A 23,443-nucleotide genomic window follows, 5' to 3' on the forward strand; every position below is an offset into this window, starting at 1 on the left:
TGTGAGTGCTGGTGTGTATGTGGCGTGTGTTGCTGTGTGTGTGAGTGCTGGTGTGTATGTGGCGTGTGTTGCTGTGTGTGTGAGTGCTGGTGTGTGCATGAGTGGTGTGTGTGTGATGTGTGTGCATGTGTGTTGCTGCACCCTTTACAGGGAGCACTTCTACATGTGTTATTTCACTCAATGCTGAGAATGATCCTTCTGAGGCTGCAAGGCCGGAAGTGATTTCCCGGCTCCAGACCCTTGGATGGGCCTGACATCAGGCTCCCTTCCTCACGGCAGCGGTCCCAGGCTCTGCGCCTGCCACCTCCAGTCCCCGAGCCCACAGCGCCACCCAGGTTGTGTTTTCTCGTGTCAGAGCTCGTTCTTCACTTCTGGCTCTGGAAGCCTGTCCGCTTCACCCCAGGCAGCAAGCTCTCCCACACCGGCGTTGGGCCGCACCTCATTTCTTTCACTGTGTCCTCTCTGAGGCCTGCAACCACTGACCCTCAACCCGAATTTTTCCATCTTCACCAGCATGAGATAGCTCCCCTTTTTTTCCTTCGTCTCCAAATTTTTAAAAAAGTCTAACTGGTTTGCTTTTCTTAATCCTCTTTTCCCTCTTAACCCATGGAAACATAGTTGTTGCCCCCGTCCTGACATGGTGTTCTAAGGACTGCTGGATGGGGCATTGCCATCCCTCCTTGAAATGCATCTGCCCCATCCAGAGGTCTCCCTCCCTCCTGCTGCTCCCCAGACTGTCGCCACCTCTCGGCATCCTCTTCATGGCCTCTCCAGTGTTCCGACCTGCTCAGTCCTCTCAGGGTCAGACACCAGCATCAGCTTCTTCTGTCTTTAGCAATTTCCGTCTGAGTTCCAGGCCTGCTATCCAGGTGGGCAGGGGTGCCCACAGAGCCCACTTGGGGGCTCAAGCATCACCCTTATTTCCAAGGATAGCAGGGCACCCTGACCTCTGTTGCCCTCGGTCCCTTCCCCTCCTGTGTACTTCCTGCTGTCCCTTAGACTGGCCACACCCACTCCTGCTCATGCTCCTGCGCCAGGATCCTTCCCTGTCCAGCCCAGCATGGTCTCCCTCTGGCCTCTGCCCACATTCCCTCCCCAGGGAGGCCTGGCCCTCTTGGCTACCACCACCCTCGCATTTGTCAGCTAAACCATTACTGTAAGACATGTCACATCTTTGTTGATCTCCTGTACTCCCCACTGGGTTGGGAGTCCCCAGAGGGCAGGGACCTGGTCTTGTGCACAATGATCCCAGCACCCGACCCCACACATGAGAAAGGCCCAATAAACATCTGGTGATGGAAGCAGTGGGGCAGTGAGTCCCCGTGGCCCCCAACCCCATTGGTCCCAACTAGCCAGTGTGTCCTGTTTCTTGTCTTTGCTCTGCCCAGTGCCATGCCTTAAGGTGCTCTCCTGGGCTATGGCAGCAGTCTCCTGGTCACCCTGCCACAGATGGCCTCCTTCCAGCTCCTGCTTCGCTCACCTTCCAAAGGTGCATCTGTGTGCAAGGTGGCATCTTCTGAGTGCTGTCAGCTGTCACGCCCTACACTCAAGGCAGGAGTGTGCACACAGCACGTGCTGGTACACTCTACAGTCCTGTGAGATACGTCCTGTTGTCCCCAGGTTAGGGCTGAACAAACTGCTTGCTGACATTGAGTGACTCACTGGGACCACGCCAGCAAAGGGCAGAGCCAGGTGTTAAGCTACAGCTGCCACCACTCAGCCCTCTTGGGTCCTGAGCACACCAGTATCTGACACCCATGTGGCCTGTACTCAACTTCTCCCTTTCTTCCCTGCGGGAACCTTCCAGTCCCCACCCAGGACCCTGTCCCTTCTGCATCCTGTGGCCTCATCCTCTCTGTAGCAGAGACTGGGACTGTGCATTGTGAGCCTCTGCTGAGCTTGACTCCCTTGACGTCTCTGAATTATCCGAGTCTTGCATGGTGCCTGGCACGTGTGGACAGAATGAGTGGCCCTCCCCTCGTGATAAGAGACACCCCTCCCCAGTGCAGCATGGCTGTGTGTTGGTGGAGGGCACCCACAGCCCTGCCCTGCCTCCCGCAGAAGCGCTCTTGCGTCAGAGCCCCGAGCTTGCCGTGGTCTGGGGTCTTCCAGGTGACACTTGGCCTCCTTGGAGGCAAGTTACACAGCACTGACGCACTTCTCAGACAGTCCTTGTCTGGTCCCCACATGCCCTCACAGACAAAACCTGCTGACAGGCGGCAGGGACGGCACAGGCACATTCATATCGGAGCTGTCAAGTTCCAGGTCTCTACCTTTGAGGCTTTGGGGTTTAATTACCTCTGCAGGGCGGAGGAGGTGGCTGGGCTGCGGTATCGACCCGGCGCTTGCTGCCCTGACATTATGAGACTAGAGGCAGGGATGATAAACTCGATGCTGTCCTGCACCCCCGCAAAACGGCGCTGCTTTTCTCTTAATATTGTCTTTCTGGTGAGCGAGGGAGGCCGCGCAAGCAGCCAGCTGTCTGAAGCTTCTGCGCCTGGGGGTGCACGGTAGGGGACAGGGTGGGGCAGGGATGCCCGCAGATTCAGCTGAGAGACAGTGAGGGTCCCAGGGCAGACGTGAGACACACATGAGAAGGCAAAGAATGGCCCAAGCCAGGGCTGAAGGACACATTTCTGGGACCCACGTGACGTGTGCTTTGGTGCACATGCCCCTCTCTGCCCTGCCTTCAAGTGTGGGCTCTGAAGCCCTGCCAGGCAAGCAGTGCCCACGTTTTCAGCTCCTGGGTGGACACGTCAGTTCCATGAGGCGAGACCTCTCTCTGTCCCTCCCCTTCGTGCCCAGAACCGTGCTGTGTCAAGTGACAGCACTAGGGCAGCCAGACCCCGTCTGTCTTGCAGTGTTCATGAGGGACTTGCGTGGGACTCCTGAGGAAAGCAGTGGCCCAGAGGGAGGGCGTCCGGGAGGGCCAGCGGGTTCAAGCGCTCAGGATGTAGAGTGCTTCTGCTTGGTGGGGAGGATCTGGAAAAGCTACTGGTGGAGATGGCCTATGAGAAGTACCTCGAAGGATGACTGGGATCTTGGTGGGAGGGAAAGGGCTGTGGGATCTGCAGAGGTGAGGGGTGGGAAGCTCAGGGCATACTCAGGGGCCACCTACCTTCAGCTGTAGCTAGGATGAAGGGAGAAACAGGACACAGGGCTTGGAAAGGATCCAGATACGGAAGGGCAGGACCCCAGGCTGGGGACTCCTGTATACTTGTGGAGGCACAGGGTGGTGGCTGTGCTGAAGGTTCTTTCTACAGGTGGCTGGTGGCCCTGGGTTGCTGGGGGTGGGGCAGGCAGCGAGAGCCATGCTCCCTCTCTCCTCTCCCCTTGCTGCCCTGTCAATAGCCTTGTGGGTGGCATTTGCCTCTGATGCCTTTGTGTTCCTGGGGGAGGGACAAGTGGAGAACATCTGCCTCCCACCTGGTCCCAGGACCCCAGTGATGGCCTTTTTTTCCCTAGTGCTTAGCAAATGCCACAGACGGCGTGCGGCTAGCAGCCCGCATCGTGGACACACCCTGCAATGAGATGAACACCGACACCTTCCTCGAGGTTTGTGGGTCATCATGCCGGGGGCGGGACCAGGCTGGGGTGGGTGTCATAGACCCCCCCAGGAGAGCCAGAGGAAACCAGGGGCTGTCCACACCCTGATGTGGCCTCAGGGCTGCCCTCGATGGAGTGCTGCTGTCCGCCCAGCTCTAGGAAGCCTCAGGAAAGGGTGTGTGGGGAGGACAGAGCCTCCTCTTCAAGGCCCCTTGGCAGGACTGCAGCCAGAGCTGCAGGAAATGAGAGAGTGCGGAGGGTGAGCCCCCTCTCCTGGGTTTCATCACACGCGAAGCTGGCTCCCAAGCCTGGCTCCCCCACTCCACACAGGCAGCAGTTCATCCCTGGCCCCAGCCTCGGCCTCTCCTGTTTCCAGCCATCTTCATGTGTCGTTGTGTTGCTGTTTTTTCCATGAACATGTCCAGGAGATTAACAAAGTTGGAAAGGAGCTGGGGATCATCCCAACCATCATCCGGGATGAGGAACTGAAGACGAGAGGATTTGGAGGTGGGTGGGGGCTGCATCCCTGCAGGTCTTGGCCTCAGGCAGTGACCAGGAGCACTTGGGTGACAGGGGGGTCGGCGGGCCATATGGCACATTGTCCCAAACTTCATCCTGCTTGTGACCTGAAAGGAATCAGCCTGTGTCCAAGCCCAGTGCCAGACCCTGGGAAGCAGCCATCCCTGGGGGAGAAGGGGGAGCAATCCAGATTCTGATTTGGATTCTGGAAGCTGCTGGATCCAAGTCCTTCCCTGCCTGCAGCCTCTCCAGCGTCCTCGCGTGCTGCACACCCTGACTCCTGGGACTGGCTCAGCAGGGCCTTTCTGTTCCTTGAATACACAAGTTCACATCGTGGCAGGCAGGGCCTGTGTGCGGGTGGCTCTCCCTATCTGGAATACTTTCCCCCAAGATATATTTTTGGTGGAGGTCATCTCAACCAGTGCATCTCAGCTCAGATGCCCCCTCCTCAGAGAGGCCTTCCACAAGTCCCCAGGCCCACCTTTCCCCATTGCCCAGGAGCCAGAGGGGCAGATAAGTATGACTCAGCTGCCCCATGGTGCTTGTAGACTGGCGAGGGGAAGGTGGCTGTCTCTGTTACGTAGGCTACAAAACAAATTACTCAGAAGATAGCAGCTGAAAGCAACAACACTTATCCCCTCACCATGCTGTGGGTTGGGGATCCTCCCCTGGTGCAGGGTCTCTGCCTGCTGTTGTCAGGTTGTTGGCCTTGGCTGCAGTCATCTGAAGGCTTGCCTGGGGCCTGCGATGTGCTTCCAGGCAGGCCCACAACAGGCTACTGGCAGGTCTTAGGGCCTCACAGGGCATTAGCTGGAGACAGCAGTTCCTTGCAGTATAAGCCGCCCTCCGAACGAGGTCTCTGAGCGAGAGAGAGGGATGAAAAGTGAGCAAACAAGATGGAAACTCCCATCTTTTTCTGTAACCTAATCCCAGGAGTGGTATCTCATCTCTTCTACCTTTTTTTTTTGGTTGGAGGTGGGACATTAGGACCTGCCCACATGAGGGGGAGGGACTACACAAGGACATGAATACCCAGACATGGGGGTCACAGGGGCCATCCTGGTGGTGTCTACCTAGACAGAAGCCATTTACAAGTGGAGGGAGAGGCCGCTTGTGTCAGGAAAAGCTCCACAGAGGAGGTGGCGTTTGCTGTGGATCTAACAGGATGAGTTGGAGTTTGTCAGGCGGCCATGATTAGCCCTCACCATTGTTGCTATGATTATTTGACTCAATTATTGCAGGACTTTGAGCCATAGACTGCACACACACGGGCCACAGCTTCCTTGATAAGATGTGTCATGTAAACCAAAGAGGCAGTGGTGTAGAGACCGTGGGAGCGAGCGTGAAAGGGCGCTGCAGTCCCTGAGTGCTCAAAGGATTCAGGAAGTGGGGACGAGCATGGGCTGGGGCAGCCTTGAGGCATTATCCAAAAATAATTTCATTCTGCAATCCTGTTCTTTTCTTTCTGGAAAGGATACAATATTTTTTCCCTCAGTGGGTTTTCTTGCCTAACAATACATTGCATAGAATTTGTTTGCAGTCTCAGGCATTGGCGGTAATTTGCATTCCCCAATCCCACACTGGCCAGGGGCAGGAGAAGGGGCCGGGAGCCCCAGGCTCAGGCAGGCGCCTTTCCAGGAGAAATACCAGCGGCCAGAGTGGGGGTTTCCAGGGACCTCTGGGAGTTCCCCACTCAGCTCAGCCCGAGCCTAACCCACTTCTCCCCACGCTTTCCATAGGAATCTATGGGGTCGGCAAAGCCGCCCTGCATCCCCCAGCCCTGGCTGTCCTCAGCCACACCCCAGACGGAGCCACGCAGACCATCGCCTGGGTGGGCAAAGGCATCGTCTATGACACTGGGGGCCTCAGCATCAAAGGGAAGGTGAGGTGCAGGGCCAGCTCTCCAGAGGGCTCTGGGGGTGGGGAGGGGCCCAGTTTGGGTCCAGCCAGCCCTCTCAGAGGTGTCATGGGGTGGGGGACAGCAAGGTTTCTGGGGGTTCTGGGTTGGGGTGGGTTCAGGGAGAGTCTACAGGGCCAGTTCCCATGCTGAGGCGACAACTTCATGTGGCCCCCTGGGTTCCATGCCCACCCTTCAAAAGGGTCTGGAAACAAAAGCCTGGCCAGGGCCCGAGAGCAGCCCCGGAAATGACCGAAGGAATGGCAAGCAGGGCCAGGGAGGCAGGGCTTGCAGCTGCGGGGCTTTGTCCGAGGAAGGGAAGGGCGAGGGGACGCCTGTGTCTCTGAGTCTGCCATGGTCCCCACCGAGAAAACGCTCAGGGTGGCCACACAAGACCCTCCAAAGGCACGTGACCCCCAAGAGTGAGGGGAATCTGGACGCAGCACAGAAGCGAGTCACCCGGGAACATCCCTGTGAGGTGGCCCTAGACGCCCGTCCCGTGGTGTGGCTTTCTGTCCTGCCATCCCAGGAGGACAGGTGCTTGTGGAGCCCCGGTCGTGGCCTAGTCGGCCTGTCGCAGCCAGCCCTTCCCTCCTCCGCACCATCTCCATCCACTCATCCCACACCGTGCGAACACACCGTGCGAACTTCCCTCCTCCGCACCATCTCCATCCATTCATCCCACACTGTGTGAACTTCCCTTCTCCACACCATCTCCATCCATTCATCCCACACCGTGCGAACACACCGTGCGAACTTCCCTCCTCCGCACCATCTCCATCCATTCATCCCACACACCGTGCGAACTTCCCTCCTCCGCACCATCTCCATCCATTCAGACAGCCTCCGCACCATCTCCATCCATTCATCCCACACACCGTGCGAACTTCCCTCCTCCGCACCATCTCCATCCATTCATCCCACACACCGTGTGAATTTCCCTCCTCCGCACCATCTCCATCCATTCATCCCACACACCGTGTGAACTTCCCTCCTCCGCACTATCTCCATCCATTCATCCCACCCACCGTGTGAACTTCCCTCCTCCGCACTATCTCCATCCATTCATCCCACACACCGTGCGAACACACCATGTGAGCAGCTGTGCTCGGTCTTGGGCTGGGAAGGACAGGGAGGGAGCAGACTGGGAAGTGTGTGCCTCAGGAGGTCTGGAAGGAGCAGGGAGTGCATCTGGAACAGACACTGCAAACTAGTAGCCCGCAAGGCTCACAGAGGCCTGGCGTTTTGAAAATTTGAATTAGCTACCTGTATTTGAAACCAGGAAGGATTCTCATCAAAGCCTGGATTTCCGGCCTTTTGTGAACTCAGGTCTGCCAGTGCTGGCGTTCTGGTCCCACCTGGCAGCATTCCCCTGCAGCCAGCAGGCCTGCCCCTGGTGTTGCCCATTCTCCAGTTTGGTTCGTGGCGGGCCCCACCACTTGCTGCTGCCTTCCTGACACTGAGCCCTGGTGTCAGCTGTTGTTCAGGGTGGCGCTGGTGCAGCTCGCTGTGCTCTGCTTTCCAGCATGCCTAGTTTATTTCATACCTGGAATGGATGAGTAGTTCCCATCCCTCCTCAAAACCACAAAACTGTTTAGAACAAGGCAAGAAATTAAACTAATCATAAAAAGGTTTTTTTTAAAAAAAAAAAACATTTTCTATTATTAAGTTCCATACCTATTATCATGCCAGTAAAAAAAAATTAAAAAGAAAATAAATATTGTACTACAAAGAAAACAGAAATGGATTAACACTCAACTAGCATTCATGTATTTTTTTTTTTAGAAAAAAACGTGCCTCCCTATGGGTCTCTTGGAGTGATAGATGGTGGAATGAATGTTTCTGGCTTTGGGTCTTAGCATCTACACATTTGACAATGATTTCGTTTAAATTGATCTTCTTTACTAATATATGTTCAGTAGGCAGAGGAATTAGCTTTGTCAGCTATCTTCATTCACAGTTGGTCCAAGAATACTCTTTGTTAATTTTGATTTTGAAGAGCTCCGATCACGTGAGGCAGCAGATACACAGATACTTAGGAAAAGTCTTTAATATGGTATCATTTGGCAGAGATTCCCAAAAATCCCATTTCACAGTAAATTCCAGCAATCACAACACCCACCATGTGTTCAGTTCTTCAGGGTGGATTCTTGTGGCTTTCAGATGTCCGTGGAACAAAAACATTTTGGACACAGTAACTCCAAGTGTTCACTTGCAATGAGGGAACTGAAGGAACTCAGGTTCCGCGTCTTCGTTTTGACCATCCCGTGCTCTTGTGTTTTATTTTGGGTCCTCTGTTTCGACACCGGGAGGTAGGAAATCATGGGCCCTGGAGGCCCCGACTGTGCCCAGAGCCAGGCCACAGGATCTGACTGTCAGAGCGATTCTCAGAAGGAATGTGGGTAGTAGATTCCGCGAGTGTCAGGGCCAGTTGTGTGTCGGGTCACTGTTAACATCCATGTAATGTTACTTTCAGGGTAAGTAACAAAGATAGGGGAATTTGAAGCTTTTATTTGTAAGATTAAAACGCAACTGTAGCCACAGCAAATTTTTAAACTTCAACCAACAACAGATTTTTGGAGGAGGAATATGTTATCGCTGACATTGTTCAGAGATACCAGCACATGGTGGTAATAAGCAAACTGACTTTTAGTCGGTTTATTATGATTCCTAAATTCGCCACAGATAGTGCACCCCTTACTGCCTGCACCTGGTACTGGCTGCCCCCACCCTCGCACCCTCAATACCTGCGGTCAGTCGCCCTGGAAGCTGCTACATTCTGGCTGGTAGAGTTGTGGGCCCTCTTCTCTGCGGATCAGATGCTTGTTTTTGATGTCGGTTTGTTGTGGACCAGTGTGAGAAGATGAGCTTCCTGGGAATTCGTTTGTTTGCTTGTGGCACTAACTCTAGTCACTTAGGGAAAATATTGCACCTGACTTCATCTCATGAGGCTGTGGCTGCACCTGTGCAGTAAGTCAGCTCCTGGCCTCGAAATGAACACAAAGGAAAAACCTGACCACATAGGCCTCTCCTAGAGGCCACAGCCGCACAGCCTCCGGGGAAGCTGTGGTCTGAGGGTGGCTGGTAGAACTGCCAGAGAGTAGGGCATTTTCCATGGCTCCAGATCACCTTCTGAAAATGAGTCTATAGCCCCTGCCTATTCCCAGGGTGCAACTGGTCTGCAGACACCATAATACAAGGAAGAGCTGGGTGTTTTGGCACCAGTGAAACAATACCTGGTTTTTTATTTTAAACCAGCCCATCTTCGCCGCTGCACTTGGAACTGTTCTACGTGGATTTGGGATCAACCAGCAGGCCTTTCCTGAGCTGTTACTATGTGGAGTGGGCACTGAGGCTCCAGCCATTGAAGGAGAGACCCCAATCCTGACCTGAAGGCACTCACAGTCTCATCCCAAGGGCCTGGTGTGAAACGTGAACGCAGCAGGCATTCTCCCCAGTGGCTGCGTCTAGAGCAAATGGTGCAGAAATGGTCACTCCTCAAAAAGCAAGCTGGGTGGAACCAGCCCAGCTCCCAGTTTTGCAAGAAAAATCACAGCTCCCTTTTCAAAGATTTCAAGGGCAGATCAAGATCAGCCTGGACTAGCAGGCCTCAAATGCATTACTGGAGACCCCTTTACCCTCTTAACAAGTACCAACCCCAAAGAGGCTTTATGTATAAGAATGTTGTCTATTGATATTTACTCTACTGGAAATTAGAAGGGAGAAATTTATAACATGTATAATTCATTAAAAATAGCATATAAATCCATTGCATGTTATCATAAATGATATAATTTTATGAAGATAAGCATTTTCCAAAATGAAAAAACAATTTACTGAGAGAGTAGCATTGTTGTACATTTTCACAAATCCGGTCAGTGACTTAATAGAAGACAGCTAGGGACCTGGCATCTGCTTCCGATTTAGTCTGTGGAAATGTGTTGTTTCAGTTCAACTTTATCAAGAAAATCTGGGCTCTCACATTCTATAGTTGAAACAGGGAAAAGGATTTTAGTACCTTTTTCAGCTAACTATGAACATTCTTTGCTATTACACCAAAACTCAACAAGTGGTAGCTTCTTAAAGGCTGGTTATAACATGGAATCTGAAGCCTCACGAGTAGACTTTGGTGCTCCGTGGCAGTTAAATCCACTGTTCTGTCTCACTTTGGTTTTTGTAATATGCATGTTCACTTGAAAAATATTGGTTCAAGAGTTCTGCAGAAATTCAAATTTTTGACACATTACGTTATATAGTATCGAAAAATCACTTAATATCACCATCCATCTCATCAGAAAAGTCATTGAGTATGAGGAAGTTGTCACGGTGACAGGAGAAAGTTTTTCAAAATTCTGATTTTTGCTTAAAAGCTCAAATGTATACCATTGGCAATAAATAATGTCAGCTGTTTCTGGAAGTAAGAGGCTGAGTTTGTTCCTTTTCTGGGAAATATCTGCCAGATACCTAAATCCAATTAAGTGCCATTTGTCTGTCAGTTTTTCTTTCAAGTAAAAATGGTGTCATGGCCAAAGTGGCTCATGGAGCTCAGAACTGCCCCAGCAATCACAGCTGAGCTTCTGCTCTGAGCGACCACTGCCCGTCAGCAAGAACAGGAGTGCATTATGAGTCACGCAGAATATGGAAAATGTATTGTACCCAAGGGTTGAGAGTTTTAAAAATTAATTTTACTGCTTCAGCAAGGAAATTCTAACGTGCAATTGGCATTGGTTCATTTTCCCAGAGGGCGTGGAAACGAATCCAGGGGCTCCCCAACCTCTTTGGGGCTGTGGCTAATACTCCAGCACAGGGGGTGTAATGTCAGCCCGGTGAAAAAGGCAGAGACCATCTTAAATCACTGCGAACATGGTTTCTTCTGTAAAAACAGAAACAGTGCATGGGGGCTGGTGAAACTTTGCACAATCAATGGAGCTGTATTTGCAAGCCCGGTCCTGGCTCTGCCTGCAATTGGGAAGGAGCTGGCAGCTGTGACGGGGGAGACATGGTGTACAGTGAGCAGCCGTTTCCAGGCATTTCTGTGTGACCCATTTTGCACATGGTTTGATTCCAGATCCGAGGCCCTGTTTTTCCATTTAAACAACCCTGTGCTTTCTCGCAGATTAGCTAGGAAGAGATGACTTGTTTTCAGTAGAAAGGTGGTCCCTTCTTCTGGCGGTAGACCTGGCAGTGACATGAGGGAGCGACAGGTGTCCTCGCTGCTGGTGCTGTCGGTGGGGGTGGATGGGTGTCACTGGGGGTGGATGTGACTGATTTTGGCTAACATCAGCCCTCACCATCGTTCAAAGTTGTGATGAAGGGCAGAGAATGCTGAGCCTAAGTCTCGTTAGGTGGTAAAGGCCTCTAAATGCCAGGGAGAGGAAGCTAGGCCCTGTTCTGGGGGGTGACAGGTGGCCAGGGCAGGTTTGCATTGCGACAGCAGCCCCTCAGGCTTCCTCCCCACCATAAGCACAGAAGGAAGCTACAATGAGTGCAGGAAGCAAGCAAGCCCACCCAGGTCCCCGAGGTGCTGGCCAGGGACCTCCAGCAAGCCCCAGAGGCTCCCTGGACCTCAGCTTCCTTCTCATACTGTGCGGAGGAGTGGAGAGAGAGGGTCCCTGCAGACAGACCCCCAGGCGGTGTGGCAGCCCAGGACTGAGGTCAGGGTGCCCGGCCTTAAAGCACGGGGTCTCTGTGGCTATGTCAGAGCCCGGCCACGGTGAATTCTGCAGCTCCAGGCATCTCCTCGGGTTCCCCCTCCATGCAGTTACTGTTTGATGGCCCCAAAGTTCTGTCAAAACAAAAGGGAGCCCCACCATCTATAGCAAAGACTCCCTGTTGCTTCTGGAGAACACCCCGCTTGGCCAATAGGAGGTTCATGAGTTCTGTGGATGCCCAGGAGGCCTGGTGTGGGGGCTGCCCAGGCCTGGGAGCCAGGGAAGGGGGGGCTAGCGTGGGGCTGGGTGGGGGTGGAGGGCTGCTGCTGCCAGGCCTGGACCTCACGGCTCACCTTTGTCCGGGTCTCTTTGTACCACCTGCAGACTACCATGCCAGGGATGAAGCGAGACTGCGGGGGTGCCGCGGCCGTCCTGGGGGCCTTCAGAGCTGCAATCAAGCAGGTGAGTGGGGCCCTGCCCACCCTCGGCCGGGGTATCCTGGGTGTGCCCCATGGGTGCTCCCCTCTCCCTTGTCTGTCCCGCCATAGGCACCACCATGTTCCTACCTGAGTCTCCCCAGCGGGAGCCTGTCCCCACTCTGCCCTCAGGCTCTTCTTGGGCCCCCAGAGCTTCCTGCCTTTATCAGGGCTGCTCTGGGAGGCCCCGAGGACAAGGTCCAGCCATGTTCTCCGCTCAGGGCCTGCCTTGGCTCCAGAGCCCCATGAGCAGTTGGCTCAGTGAGGAATCCTGGCCTAGACCCACGTGGCATGTGGCAGGCAGAAGCTCAAGGCAGGGGCATGCATTGTTCTGTGTGCCCCTCCCACAACCCTTCTTTGCAGCAGAGCTGCCTCTGGCGACTGGTCTTGCCAAGTCACCACCCCTGACCCCCAGGCCTGGCCGGGCCCCCTTCCTCTCTTGCCTGGGCAGGCGCCCCAAAGCTCAGCCCTTGCTCAGTGGCAGTAATCACTCGGGGAGAGTGTGGGCATGGGGGTTACCTGAGTGACCTTCCCATGGAGCCCAGATGTCCCTGGGGCCATGAAAAGTGCTTATGAAACAAATGAAGCGGCCAACTCTTGCTTGTAATCCCAGTACTTTGGGAGGCGGAGGCAGGAGGATGACTGGAAGGCCAGAAATTCAAGACTACCCAAAGCAACCTTGCGAGACCCCGTTTCTACAAAAAAAAAAAATTTAAAAACTAGCCAGGCGTGGTGGCGCACACCTGTAGTCTCAGCTACTTGGGAGGCTGAGGTGGGGGAGGATTGACTGAGCCTGGGAGGTTGAGGCTGCAGTGAGCTAAGATCCCACTGCTGCCCTGCAGCCTGGGAGACAGAGCGAGACCCTGTCTAAAGAAACAGGCCAATGAAGCGTGTGCACGGACTCATCAGCCAAGGTTTTACCTCCCTAGCCTAGCGTTCAAAGATGGAAGGGTACGCCTGGAGCGCGGTGGCCCTGGGCTCTGGGGGTGTTAGCGACCCTCCAACCCTGGTACCAAAAAAAGCAAGCCCCAGCCCCACTTACCTACCCCAAACCCTTGGCTGCCCTGGGGGACCAGGCCCAAGCCCCGGCGTGGCACTGGAGAGCCGTCCCACGCTGTCCCTGAAGCACTCACTGTGCAGCCCCATCTTTGGCCACCCTCTTCTGTCAGACCAGCAGTCCTGACTGTGCCGGGGAACACCCAGGGAGTGTGCGAACATCGACAGCTCCAGGGCTCACCTCCAGCTCTGCTGAGTCCTGGATTTTTTCAGTCGCCCGTGGTGATTGGAGACCCCCCAAGACTGGCCGTGAGGGCCGCGAGGGCAGGGCCGTGCCTGCGCTGTCTCTGTGTCACATCATCTAGCCACGGAGACCTCAGCACTGTTTACGCTGGGGCTGCAGCTCGCTCGTCCTCTAAGCCAGCGCTTCTCCAGTGGGATCTCCATGTTGTTAGTAATGTGGGTTCTCAGCTCTGCCCCAGATCAGAAATTAGGGGCAGGGCCCAGCCTTCAGTGGGTAGCAGCCCTCCCCGGGAGGCTGAAAGCATCCATTTGAGAATCCCTCCTCCTTCTCCTCGTGTCCCACGTGCCTGCCCAGGAGGTGCTGCCTCTGCTTGCTCTGGGAAACCTGTCTGCCCTGGCAGGCCACAGATCCGAACCCTGCTTTCTGGGAGGACTGCAGGGCTTCCGTCCTTTGTTGCTGGAGCTCATCTCTGTGGTGTCTGTGGCTTGGAGCCCCGTGGCCTCATCCTGTGACCTCAGGGTCATGCTGTCATTTATTCTTTTGTTCCCAAACACCCACTGCCCCCTGGAATGACTGCAGGAGGTCTCAGCACAGGGACAAGCTGTGGGCACTGTACACACAGATGGAATGTCAGTGCTGGGGTATCTGGGGAGGTGCTCTGACAGGAGGAGGCTGAGGGTCCTGAAGCCCCTGCCCCATGTCCCTGACACAGGCTGGGCTGCGAGAGTGGGAGCGGGGGACTCAGGGCCCTTGTGGAGCTGACAGGTGGCCCCTAGATCATCACCCTGAGGCTGGTGGAGTTCTTTCCCCTGTGTTGCGTGGGGGTGCGGGGCCATCTGTGAGGCTCAAGGACTGAGCAGGGGCCCGGGGAGGCCTCAGGGACTCACAGCTGCCGCCTGCCCAGCACCACTGCTGCAGCATCTGCCACTGGCCACTCTTTGCACTGCTGGCTGCCCCTGCCCACCATCCCAAGCGTTTGCCTTTGGTGAGGGCTCTGCGCCCGTGGTGGAAGAGTTGGCTGTTCCAGGAGATGGATCCTATAGAACTGTGCGTCAGCACCCTTGAGGCATGCTCCGTGCTAGGGGGATGTATCCTGGTTAAAGATTCGGCTCTGGGAACAGAGGAAGGGCAGGGACAGGGGTCTGAGAGCGCCACTCCATTTGACATTGTCACCCAGGCATGGGTCGCTTGGGGTCAGAAGGCACCCTTAGAGCCTGTGCAGGGCAGGAACCGCTACCACCTGTTGGCCATACGTTTCTCAGCGAACAAATGACTTCATTTTGGCATCAGAAAACTATAACGTCACACCTAAACTTCCACGAGGCTGAGCTCTTCCTGCCCCTCTCTCTCTGTGTGTGTGTGTGTGTGTGTGTGTGTGTGTGTGTGTGTGTGTGTGTGTATTGAGGGGACGCAGCCGCTGGCCACCTTCCATTGGCACAGGTTGGCGAGGCTTCATGACTGCCCAGCCCATGCAGCCCAAGAGTCCCACGGCCCAGCCCGTGCCCAGGCTCATCCACTGTGGTGGGTGAGCTCTGCCAGGGGAGGCTAGGAGACCCCAGCGGTGAACCTTGGCCTTGGGATCTGCCAGGACTGTGCCCAGGATGGCAGGGAGGGCGAGCTCTGGTGCCTGCAACTTGGAGCCATCTGTCAGTCTCTCTTCTGCTGTCTGTGGGTCTGAGAACCCCCAACTCGTCCTCCCTCCTCCCCACACGTATGACCTACAGCTGGATCCTCTGCCGCTTCTCCCCCCAGGGCTTCAGAGACAACCTTCACGCCGTGTTCTGCTTGGCTGAGAACTCGGTGGGACCCAACGCGACCAGGCCAGATGACATCCACCTGTTGTACTCAGGGAAGTACGTCTGACCCTCCGGCTCCTTCCTGCCCACTGTTGGAATTCATGACCCCTCCCTGGCCCGCAGTGCCACTTCACTCCAGACACACTGGGAGGGCGCCCAGCAGCAGGCTCCTTGCTTCCCAGAGTGCCGGGGAGCTTTGGTAGCAGGGGCACCTCATATTGAGGGGCCCGTGACGCCTGGATGAGGTGCTAGGCTCCCTTGCAGTGCCTGGCCAAGGAGCTCATGGTCTACCCTGCATTACCAGGACAGGCCTTTCCAAAATGCAGGCCTGAATTATTTGGGTATGTGAAGCTCTGACCCCCAGATTTCCTGCTCGGGGGTACCCCCTGGGTCTCCCCCTTGAGATTGACTCTGGAGAGTCAAAGCTGAGCTGGCTGCTGAGGAGCAGGTGGCTCCAGAATGCAGAAGAGAAGAGCTGTCCCCAACCCCGGGCGCTGGTGCCTGAGCGGGCGCCTCCCCGCATCTCCTGCTCTTCCTCCTCATCTGCCGGGTGCCAGGCACAGTGTGCTGAAGGCCAGCCCAGCTGGTTCATGCCACCCACTTTACAGATGAAGAAACTGAGGCATGGGGGAGCCAAATGGCTGGTCCCTGGCTCTCGACTCAAGAGCAGCAGGGCAGGGATGTCATGGAAGCCCTTTGCTCCAGGCACTGCATTGCTGTAGGGACTGGGGCCATCCCAGCCTCCCCAGTGGGGGAATGTGTCGGGGTTCGGGGAGCCACAGGGATGGGCAGCTCCAAATGGGGTCTTCCCAGTTCCAAAGGGGCTCACGCCAATGTCCCAGGGAATGCCGTCCCTGAGCGGGGATCTCTGCCGTGCCCCAGGACGGTGGAAATCAACAACACGGACGCCGAGGGCAGGCTGGTGCTGGCAGATGGCGTGTCCTATGCTTGCAAGGACCTGGGGGCTGACATCATCCTGGACATGGCCACCCTGACCGGGGCTCAGGTGAGTGCTGCCTGGGTCCACCCCTCAGCTGCGGCACCAGGGAACCTCACCCCCCTCTGGACCTTGAGGTGGGGAAGGCAGCGGGTGGGGGCTGCCGTCAGAAAGTTTTCATAACTGGGCACGAGGAGGGAGGAGGAGCTGCCCATTGAGCTTGGTGTGGGCAGCGCCGAGACCCAGGCTGGACGCAGAGCCCGGAAACACCTTCTCTGTGCTTCATGGCCACAGTCCTTTCTGCCTGTGTTTTTTTCTTTTCTTCTCAACCATCTCTCTTCTGGCTCCCTTATTTCTCTGTCTGCCTCGCAATCCCTCTTTTGGGTGTTTCTCTCCTGCCATCCCGTCCACATGCTTCCCGGGTTCCTGCCCACCCAGGGCATTGCCACAGGGAAGTACCACGCTGCGGTGCTCACCAACAGCGCTGAGTGGGAGGCTGCCTGCGTGAAGGCGGGCAGGAAGTGTGGGGACCTGGTGCACCCGTTGGTCTACTGCCCCGAACTGCACTTCAGCGAGTTCACCTCAGCCGTGGCTGACATGAAGAACTCGGTGGCGGTAGGTTTGGAACCTGGAGCCTGGAGCCTGCCACTTGGGTGGAGCCGGGCAGGCAGAGCCCTGCCTTCAGGGTGCTGGTGAACCCAGGGAGCTAGGGTCCCCCAGAAGCAGCCACAGTGCAGATGAGGGCCTGAGAGGCAGGTGTCGGGGCACAGGAGCCATCCCAGACGGCATGGGCCACTCACTGGCTTCCCTGCCACACAGCCAGGGGTTTCTCCCCTAGTCTTGGATCTGACTCAGCTGCCCCGTCAGGCCCTTTGCTGGCTTCCCCGTTGGCCTATGGTGGGGGCAGACTCCTTGGCTCATGGTCAAGGCCCTCCCAGCCCAGCTTCAGCTGCCTCCCCACACTGACTCCCTCCGAGCCACCCCGGGCTCCTTGCAGACGGCAACAGTGAGAGACGATGGGGGAGGGTGGAGAGGGCCCGGCCGGAGCAACCCACAGGCACTGTGTCCTCCTGGCCTCCCTAGGACCGAGACAACAGCCCCAGCTCCTGTGCTGGCCTCTTCATTGCCTCACACATCGGCTTTGACTGGCCCGGAGTCTGGGTCCACCTGGACATTGCTGCACCGGTGCATGCCGTGAGTGTCCCCACTCTCCACCAGCCCAGGCTGCTCCTGCCCTCTTGTCCAAATAGAGTGTCCCTCTGGCTCTGGAGCTGCTGGCCGAGCTCATCAGAAACTTCTGTGTCCGTGACCCAGCTTCCAGTCTGCTGTCCCGCCCAGGTCTCATCCTCCCTGGGAACAGAGTGGCTGCTGTGTGTGACCCTTCCCCAGCCAGCCTGTCCTCCACAGGGGGCCCTGGGCCCTCTGTCTCACCCATCCCCACCCTGAGGAGCTCCTGGGGTTGAGGCAGAGCACACAGGGCCTTGCCCACCACCTGTGTCTGGCCTGCTGGCCCTGAGTGTGTCCAGCCAGCAGCATGGAAGGCCCAGGGCTCCAGCTGGTGCTCAGGATCTCCTTCCTGAGAAGGGGACTGTGGGGCACGTGGAGGGGACCCAGGAGGTGAGGGGTCCCCAGGAGCCCCTCCCGTGCTGCAGCCCCACGCCCAGAGTCTCTGTCCTGCGCTTTGCTTGCAGGGTGAGCGAGCCACGGGCTTCGGTGTGGCCCTCCTGCTGGCGCTCTTCGGCCGTGCCTCTGAGGACCCCCTGCTGAACCTGGTGTCCCCGCTGGGCTGCGAGGTGGATGTCGAGGAGGGGGACGTGGGGAGGGACTCCAAGAGACGCAGGCTTGTGTGAGCCTCCTGCTTCGGCCCTGACAAACGGGGATCTTTTACCTCACTTTGCACTGATTAATTTTAAGCAATTGAAAGATTACCCTTCAGATGGGTTTCGGTTTTTCTTTGTGGTCGTCACCATGGTGGTGGAAACAGCTGAAGTTTTAGGAGACAGCTTACAGTTTGGTGCAGGCCACGGTGAGGGGACCGGCAAGCGCTGGGGCTTGTTTCTGTTAGTTACTTACAGGACTGAGACAGCTTCTGTAAATTGCTACCCTTGGGGCCTTCTGCACCCCGGGGTGAGGCCTCCTGCCTGCCTGGTGCCCTGTCCCAGCCCCAGGTCCTGTGCAGGGCACACGTGTGGCTGACAGCCAGGCTCTTACTCCAGCCGGGGCTGCCAGGGCATCCAGCCAGCCCAGCCCTGTGAAAGATGGAACTGACTTGCTGCAGGGGACCCGATTTTATAGGGCAAGAGAAGTCACACTCTGGCCTCTTAGAATTCACTTGAGGTTCAATTAAATATGGTCACACCACCCCCTCACCTGGCCTCCTTCTTCTTCCCTCCACCCTCCATTTTCAAAACGGGTCCTGGAGCACGTCTGGGGACTGAAGTGCAGGGCTGCCTCCTGCTTCTCCCAGACCAGCTCTGGCTTTGAGCCCCAGCTGGTCAACCCAGTGTTGATGACAGGAGCCCGGGGAGGAGCACAGTGAGCCACTGGGCCTAGGCCTGGCCCTCCTGATCATTTTGATTTTCTGGGTGCGCACAGCACAGACTCCAGGCGGAAGCGCTGTGGGCTCTCGAAGTCTCCACAGCCCGGCAGCCTGCACGGAGGCTGTTCTGTCTCCCGAGGGTCCTGGAGCCTGTCCTGTGCGAGGCTGACTGTGCTTCCGCGCCCCTGGCCACACTGTCCCGGTGATAAAGGGCAGGGCCCCGAAGCCAATTCAGATTTCCCGGGAGCCCGTCAGGATTCAGGGAACCCCTGAACCTGGGCTCCAGGAGAAGCAGGTGAAGTGGGTCCATGGCACCCAGGAGCCCGCCTTCCACTGGCTTGGGTGACAGTGCAGGCCAGGACCTCGTCCCTGCCATGCATCCCCTTTGCCCTCAGTCACAGCAGGGCCGCCTGGGGCCCCCCAGGCAGGGATTGGGTCTGAGGCCCCACAGGGAGGGGGACAGTGCTCCTCTCTCTCCAGCTGGGGCCGAGGGCGAGGACCTGGCTGCAGCTCTGCGGGACACGTGGCCCCAGGCTGCGTCCTGAGTCCCTGGCCACCTCACCCCAAGGGTCCCCAGACTCCAAGTGCCCCCACAGCCCTGAAAATCAAGGTGACTCTTTCTGGGCCTGATCCCAAGCAAATATTTATTAACTGCCTGCTGTGTACACAGCCCTGGCTGGGCCTGAAACGGCAAGAACTGGCTCCAAGGTCCTGGCCCTGTCTGAGGAAACTGCCACCCAACACAATGCCAGCCATTGTGGGCAGCAGCCGGGCAGACGGAGCCGGAGCTTCCAAGCAGGGGCGGCTGCAGCCGGGCTGGGAGCCTTCACGGGTCATTAGCTTGCTTAATGGCGCTGCAGTAGGCCCCGCTCGCCGGCCTCCCCTGAGACACCCAGAGGAGGCAGAGGTCACGAGGTGGTCTGGCTCCTTCTCCAGGGCAGCTGGCACCGTCTGCTCCCCCTACCAGGGGTGCGCCCGTGTGGACACAGGATGCAGGGTCAGGGAGCAGGGGAGGAACTGAGTCTCCCTTGTGCAGGCACAAAGGCGGCCTCAGGACCAGGGACCCAGCTGGGCACCAGCTGCTGGCTGGCCTGGCCTGCCTGCCAGTGTCAGGGGTCCCATGGGGGTGAGCCAGAGGCCTGGCTTTCCCCGGGGCCAAAGGGCTCTAGGAGGCAATAGCTGCTTCCCCAGGGCCCGCCAGAGCCCTGGCAACAGGGTCATGGGGCGGCCGGCGGTGCTGGGGGGCAGGTGGGTGCTCTGGGTCCGCTTGATCATGGTTTCCGGGAAGCAGTGCAGGAAGATGAACTTGGTGCAGAGCTCCCACAGGCAGGCTAGCGCAAAGCTCCGAGGAAGTGCTCCCAGATGAACTTGGCCGAGAGCATCACCAGGGCCACGAGGAGCCCAGTGATGCTGGGGAAAGCAGGCGGGGCTAGGACCCCACCCCCACCCCCTCCCTGGAATCCCCCGGCCCACCTGGGTGATGTTATCCCAAAGACAGGGACAAGAGATGAGAGGATGGAAATGTCTCTTTGGGAAAAAGGCTGCAGGAGCTGGAGGTGATGAACAGAGCAGGCGAGAGGAAAGGGAGGCCCCCTCCTCCTGCCATGTTAGAGAAGGGAGCCCTGGATCTGGCTGCCACCGGTGGCTTGTGCACACCTGGGGCTGAGGGCACACAGGGCTGCACATACACATTCAAGGCCACTGTGAGAACAGGTGAGCAGGGCCAGAGGGCTGTGGAAAGCCCAGCTGAAAGCTGCACTTCCAGGCTGAAGAGCGTTTTACCGGCATCTGCCAGGAAGCCTGGGCTCTGGGGGCTGTCATTGTAGATGACCACTTCCAGGTCGTGGCCACAGCCCCGGTTCTGGTCACAGCCAGGCCACCAATCCTCCTGCGCCACCCACCCCTTATCCACCAGGCTGTCTTCAGGGCATCGGCTGGCCTCAGTTGTGGCAGCCAGACCCTGATGTTGCGCAAGAAGGCCGGCCAGTCCATATCGTGCAGCCTGCGAGGGTGCACTGGGTGAGAGGGGTACAGTCCCCAACCTGGGAGGGGACCCTGATGCACGTCCCCAGAACTGAGGGAAAAGTCTCTCCCCAGAGGTCAGGTCTTTGTCAGCAAAGGTGGGAAACCAGGGGAGTGGCGGCCCCAGGCCCCAGAGACATTTGAAATGACCTCAGAAGACCCAGGGCCACTCAGGGCGACCACATCGGGGAGCTGCCTCTGACAGGCTGTGACGGATGTTTAAGGAAGGGATCGATGGTCACCTGACTCTCAGGAGTGCAGGAGAGGCCACTGAGGCCCGTTCAGAAGGGACTGGGTGTTGGTCCCTGTGGACTCGGCCTCTGGCTGGTGGTGAGGAAGAGGATTTCTCACCACCCATCCTCTGGCCCCTGCTGCCTGAGGGAGCAGACGCCTGTGAGGCGGTTTCCGGGAAGTTCGTCTCCAGCAGGAACTCCAGGCCAAGTGCACGTCTCTGATCACGTGTCACCGTGGCGGTGCGTGCGTGCGTGCGTGTGCACTGGTCTGTGGCCTGTGGTGTGTGAGTCCCACTAGGACCCATGTGAGGTAGAGGGTCTTCCGCCTCGCCTCCCATTCAAGCCCTCCCTGTACCACACAGACACCCATGTGTGCCCTCCCCTTCTGTGCCAGCAAACATAGAAGAGAGAGACACTTAAAAGAGGCAACTCGCATGGAATGAAGCTGTTTCTGTTGGGGAATGCTTGGATGTTCAATCATCTTAGAAAATCCTACGCCACCTCCCGCTGCAGATTAATTACTCTAAGTGCAACTCCGATTGGGCTGGTGACCCCCCAGGAAACCTCTGAAGCTGTCCCAGGCTGTTCCCAACATAGGGCCTCCACTCTGGCACACCAGGACCCGAGGCCGCGACAGGCTCCTCATTCCTGCCTCGCTCAAGGCTCAGGTCCCCCACCTGAAATACCCCCTCCCACCAGCATCTCCTGCCTCAGTCCTGCTGCCAGGTCCCCAGAAGCTCTTGTTCATGAGCTTGCCTGCCATCCACAGCCCCCACCACAACCCAAGTGGCTGTTGAATTCGCTGCCCTGATTCTCTGCCCAGAGCCTCGGTTCAGACTGTGTTCCCTGGCGAATTAGTGTTCAGCATTTTTGTTTATTTGTTTGTTCTTTAACAAAAGGTTGTTTTGGTTTGAGATTCAGCAAAAACACACACTGCATTCAGCTTCCTCTCCATTCAGGATTCAGTAAATTGGTTGTTTTCCCGTCTGCTTCAAGTCCTTGCCTCAAATGAGCCTTCAACAAGATAATGCATTTAAAAGCCCTTGGAAAAGTACCAGGCCCTGCACACATGTACAGCCCAGGCCCCGCGCACATGTACAGCCCAGGCCCCGCGCACATGGACGGCATTGTCATCGTGCACTCTCGGAGGCAAACCCGGCAGTGCACAAAGTTCCCACCCCACCCACACGAGGCTCAGCTCCTGGAGAACATGGCCTCAGCGGGGGTCCTTCCCCACGGCCTCACAGATAGGGCTCAGGAGGGAAGGGGCTGCCATCGTGCAACCCTGCTGCTAGGCTGGTCCCCAAAGCCCAGACCTGTGCCCCTCCCCATGGCCCGGGCTTGCTTTCTTCCCTTGCACAGGGCTGAGGGGACAGGGATGCAGCAGATGAGATGCTAACACACCTTCAGGGAGGTGACAGTCCTTCCTGACATCCAGCCAATAGGCCATTTTTGCTTTCAGTGCCCGCTGGAATCCTGAGGGCTTTGGGGATCAGTCCAGGGAGCATTCTGCAGTCAGGAAAACAACATTGAAAACCAAAACCCACAATTAAAAAGCTTAGAAGCCTGGTTTACATTCACTGATAGCGCAGTTAGAACCCACGGCAGCCTCCATCTGAACGATCCGTTCCCATTGGCTGCGTAAGAAACTCAGTGATGTCATGGACCCCTTCACATCCCTTAAATAAATTTAGCAGTAATGAGGGCAGTTACCCCAACTTCACAACCATGAGTACTTTTGAGCCTGAGACCCCCTTTCTCCTAACGAGTTGGATAAGTTTCTGTGGCGTCCATGACCCAGCTTGTTCCAGTGCGTGAAAGCCCAGAGCCAACTTCCTTGTCCAATAATATTTGTTAAGCACTACTGGCATGCGATCCCAGAAAAATGAATCCCTCTTGCAGGTGTGTCTTCCCAGCCTGCAAGTGGAACGGCTTCCAGAAGAAGGAGCCGGCATGGTCCTGCAGGAGGCTGGAGGAGGGCTGTGCCCCTGGTACCCACAGGGGCAGGGGTGACTGAGTGACTGAGGACTACCCCCCATCGGGATGTTATTAGCCATTACCAGAAGAGCTAATGCATCTAAGCAATTTTGCCACCTGCAAGGCAGCCCCTGGGAGGTGCCGTTATCTTCTCCCCCATTCCAGCAGGTGCAGAAGCCCCAGGTCGCACAGGTCGTTTGTGAAAGAGAAGGGGGCATCCAAATCCAGACGGCCCAGCAGATTCGCGTGTGCTGACTGATGAAGGTGGGAGGGAGGGAGGGAGGGAAGTGAATAAATAGATGGCCGGACAGAGACATACAGCCAGGCCAAGAGGACTTGTTGCTGTTGAATACCACAGACTCTGGGCCTCGGTTTCCTCATCTGTAAAATGGATGGGCTTTGCAAAACAAACATCTTCATGACTTTGGATTTGTCAGTGATTTCTTGGCTATGACACCAAAGGCACAGGCAATAAAAGAAAAAATAGACAAACTGGACTTCATGCAAAGTAAGAAATTTTTCATATCAAAAGACAGTATTCATAGAGTAAAAAGGCAACCCACACAATGGGAAAAAATTTGCAAATCATATACCTGATAAGAAATTGATA

General features: G+C 56.5%; 1 protein-coding gene and 1 long non-coding RNA gene across 2 annotated transcripts in view; both read left to right on the plus strand.

The window, feature by feature from the left end:
- Positions 1 to 18,431, plus strand: part of NPEPL1 (aminopeptidase-like 1) — a 34,425-nt gene extending 15,994 nt beyond the window's left edge. The window contains exons 5-13 of the mRNA XM_011992298.1: positions 3,466 to 3,555; positions 3,972 to 4,053; positions 5,805 to 5,947; positions 11,998 to 12,075; positions 15,082 to 15,182; positions 16,008 to 16,131; positions 16,501 to 16,677; positions 17,146 to 17,256; positions 17,754 to 18,431. Coding sequence (XP_011847688.1) covers positions 3,466 to 3,555; positions 3,972 to 4,053; positions 5,805 to 5,947; positions 11,998 to 12,075; positions 15,082 to 15,182; positions 16,008 to 16,131; positions 16,501 to 16,677; positions 17,146 to 17,256; positions 17,754 to 17,912 — 1,065 coding nt within the window. The 3' untranslated portion in view covers positions 17,913 to 18,431. The remainder of the gene's footprint in view (positions 1 to 3,465; positions 3,556 to 3,971; positions 4,054 to 5,804; positions 5,948 to 11,997; positions 12,076 to 15,081; positions 15,183 to 16,007; positions 16,132 to 16,500; positions 16,678 to 17,145; positions 17,257 to 17,753) is intronic.
- An 838-nt stretch (positions 18,432 to 19,269) lies between these two features.
- Positions 19,270 to 21,843, plus strand: LOC105548337. Its single transcript, XR_001007374.1, has 2 exons — positions 19,270 to 20,611; positions 20,699 to 21,843. It is a non-coding gene; the product is annotated as an uncharacterized LOC105548337 (long non-coding RNA).
- The last annotated feature ends 1,600 nt before the right edge of the window (positions 21,844 to 23,443 follow it).

Source organism: Mandrillus leucophaeus, unplaced genomic scaffold, assembly GCF_000951045.1.
Source record: "Mandrillus leucophaeus isolate KB7577 unplaced genomic scaffold, Mleu.le_1.0 Scaffold41, whole genome shotgun sequence".
NCBI classification, from domain to species: Eukaryota; Metazoa; Chordata; class Mammalia; order Primates; family Cercopithecidae; genus Mandrillus; species Mandrillus leucophaeus.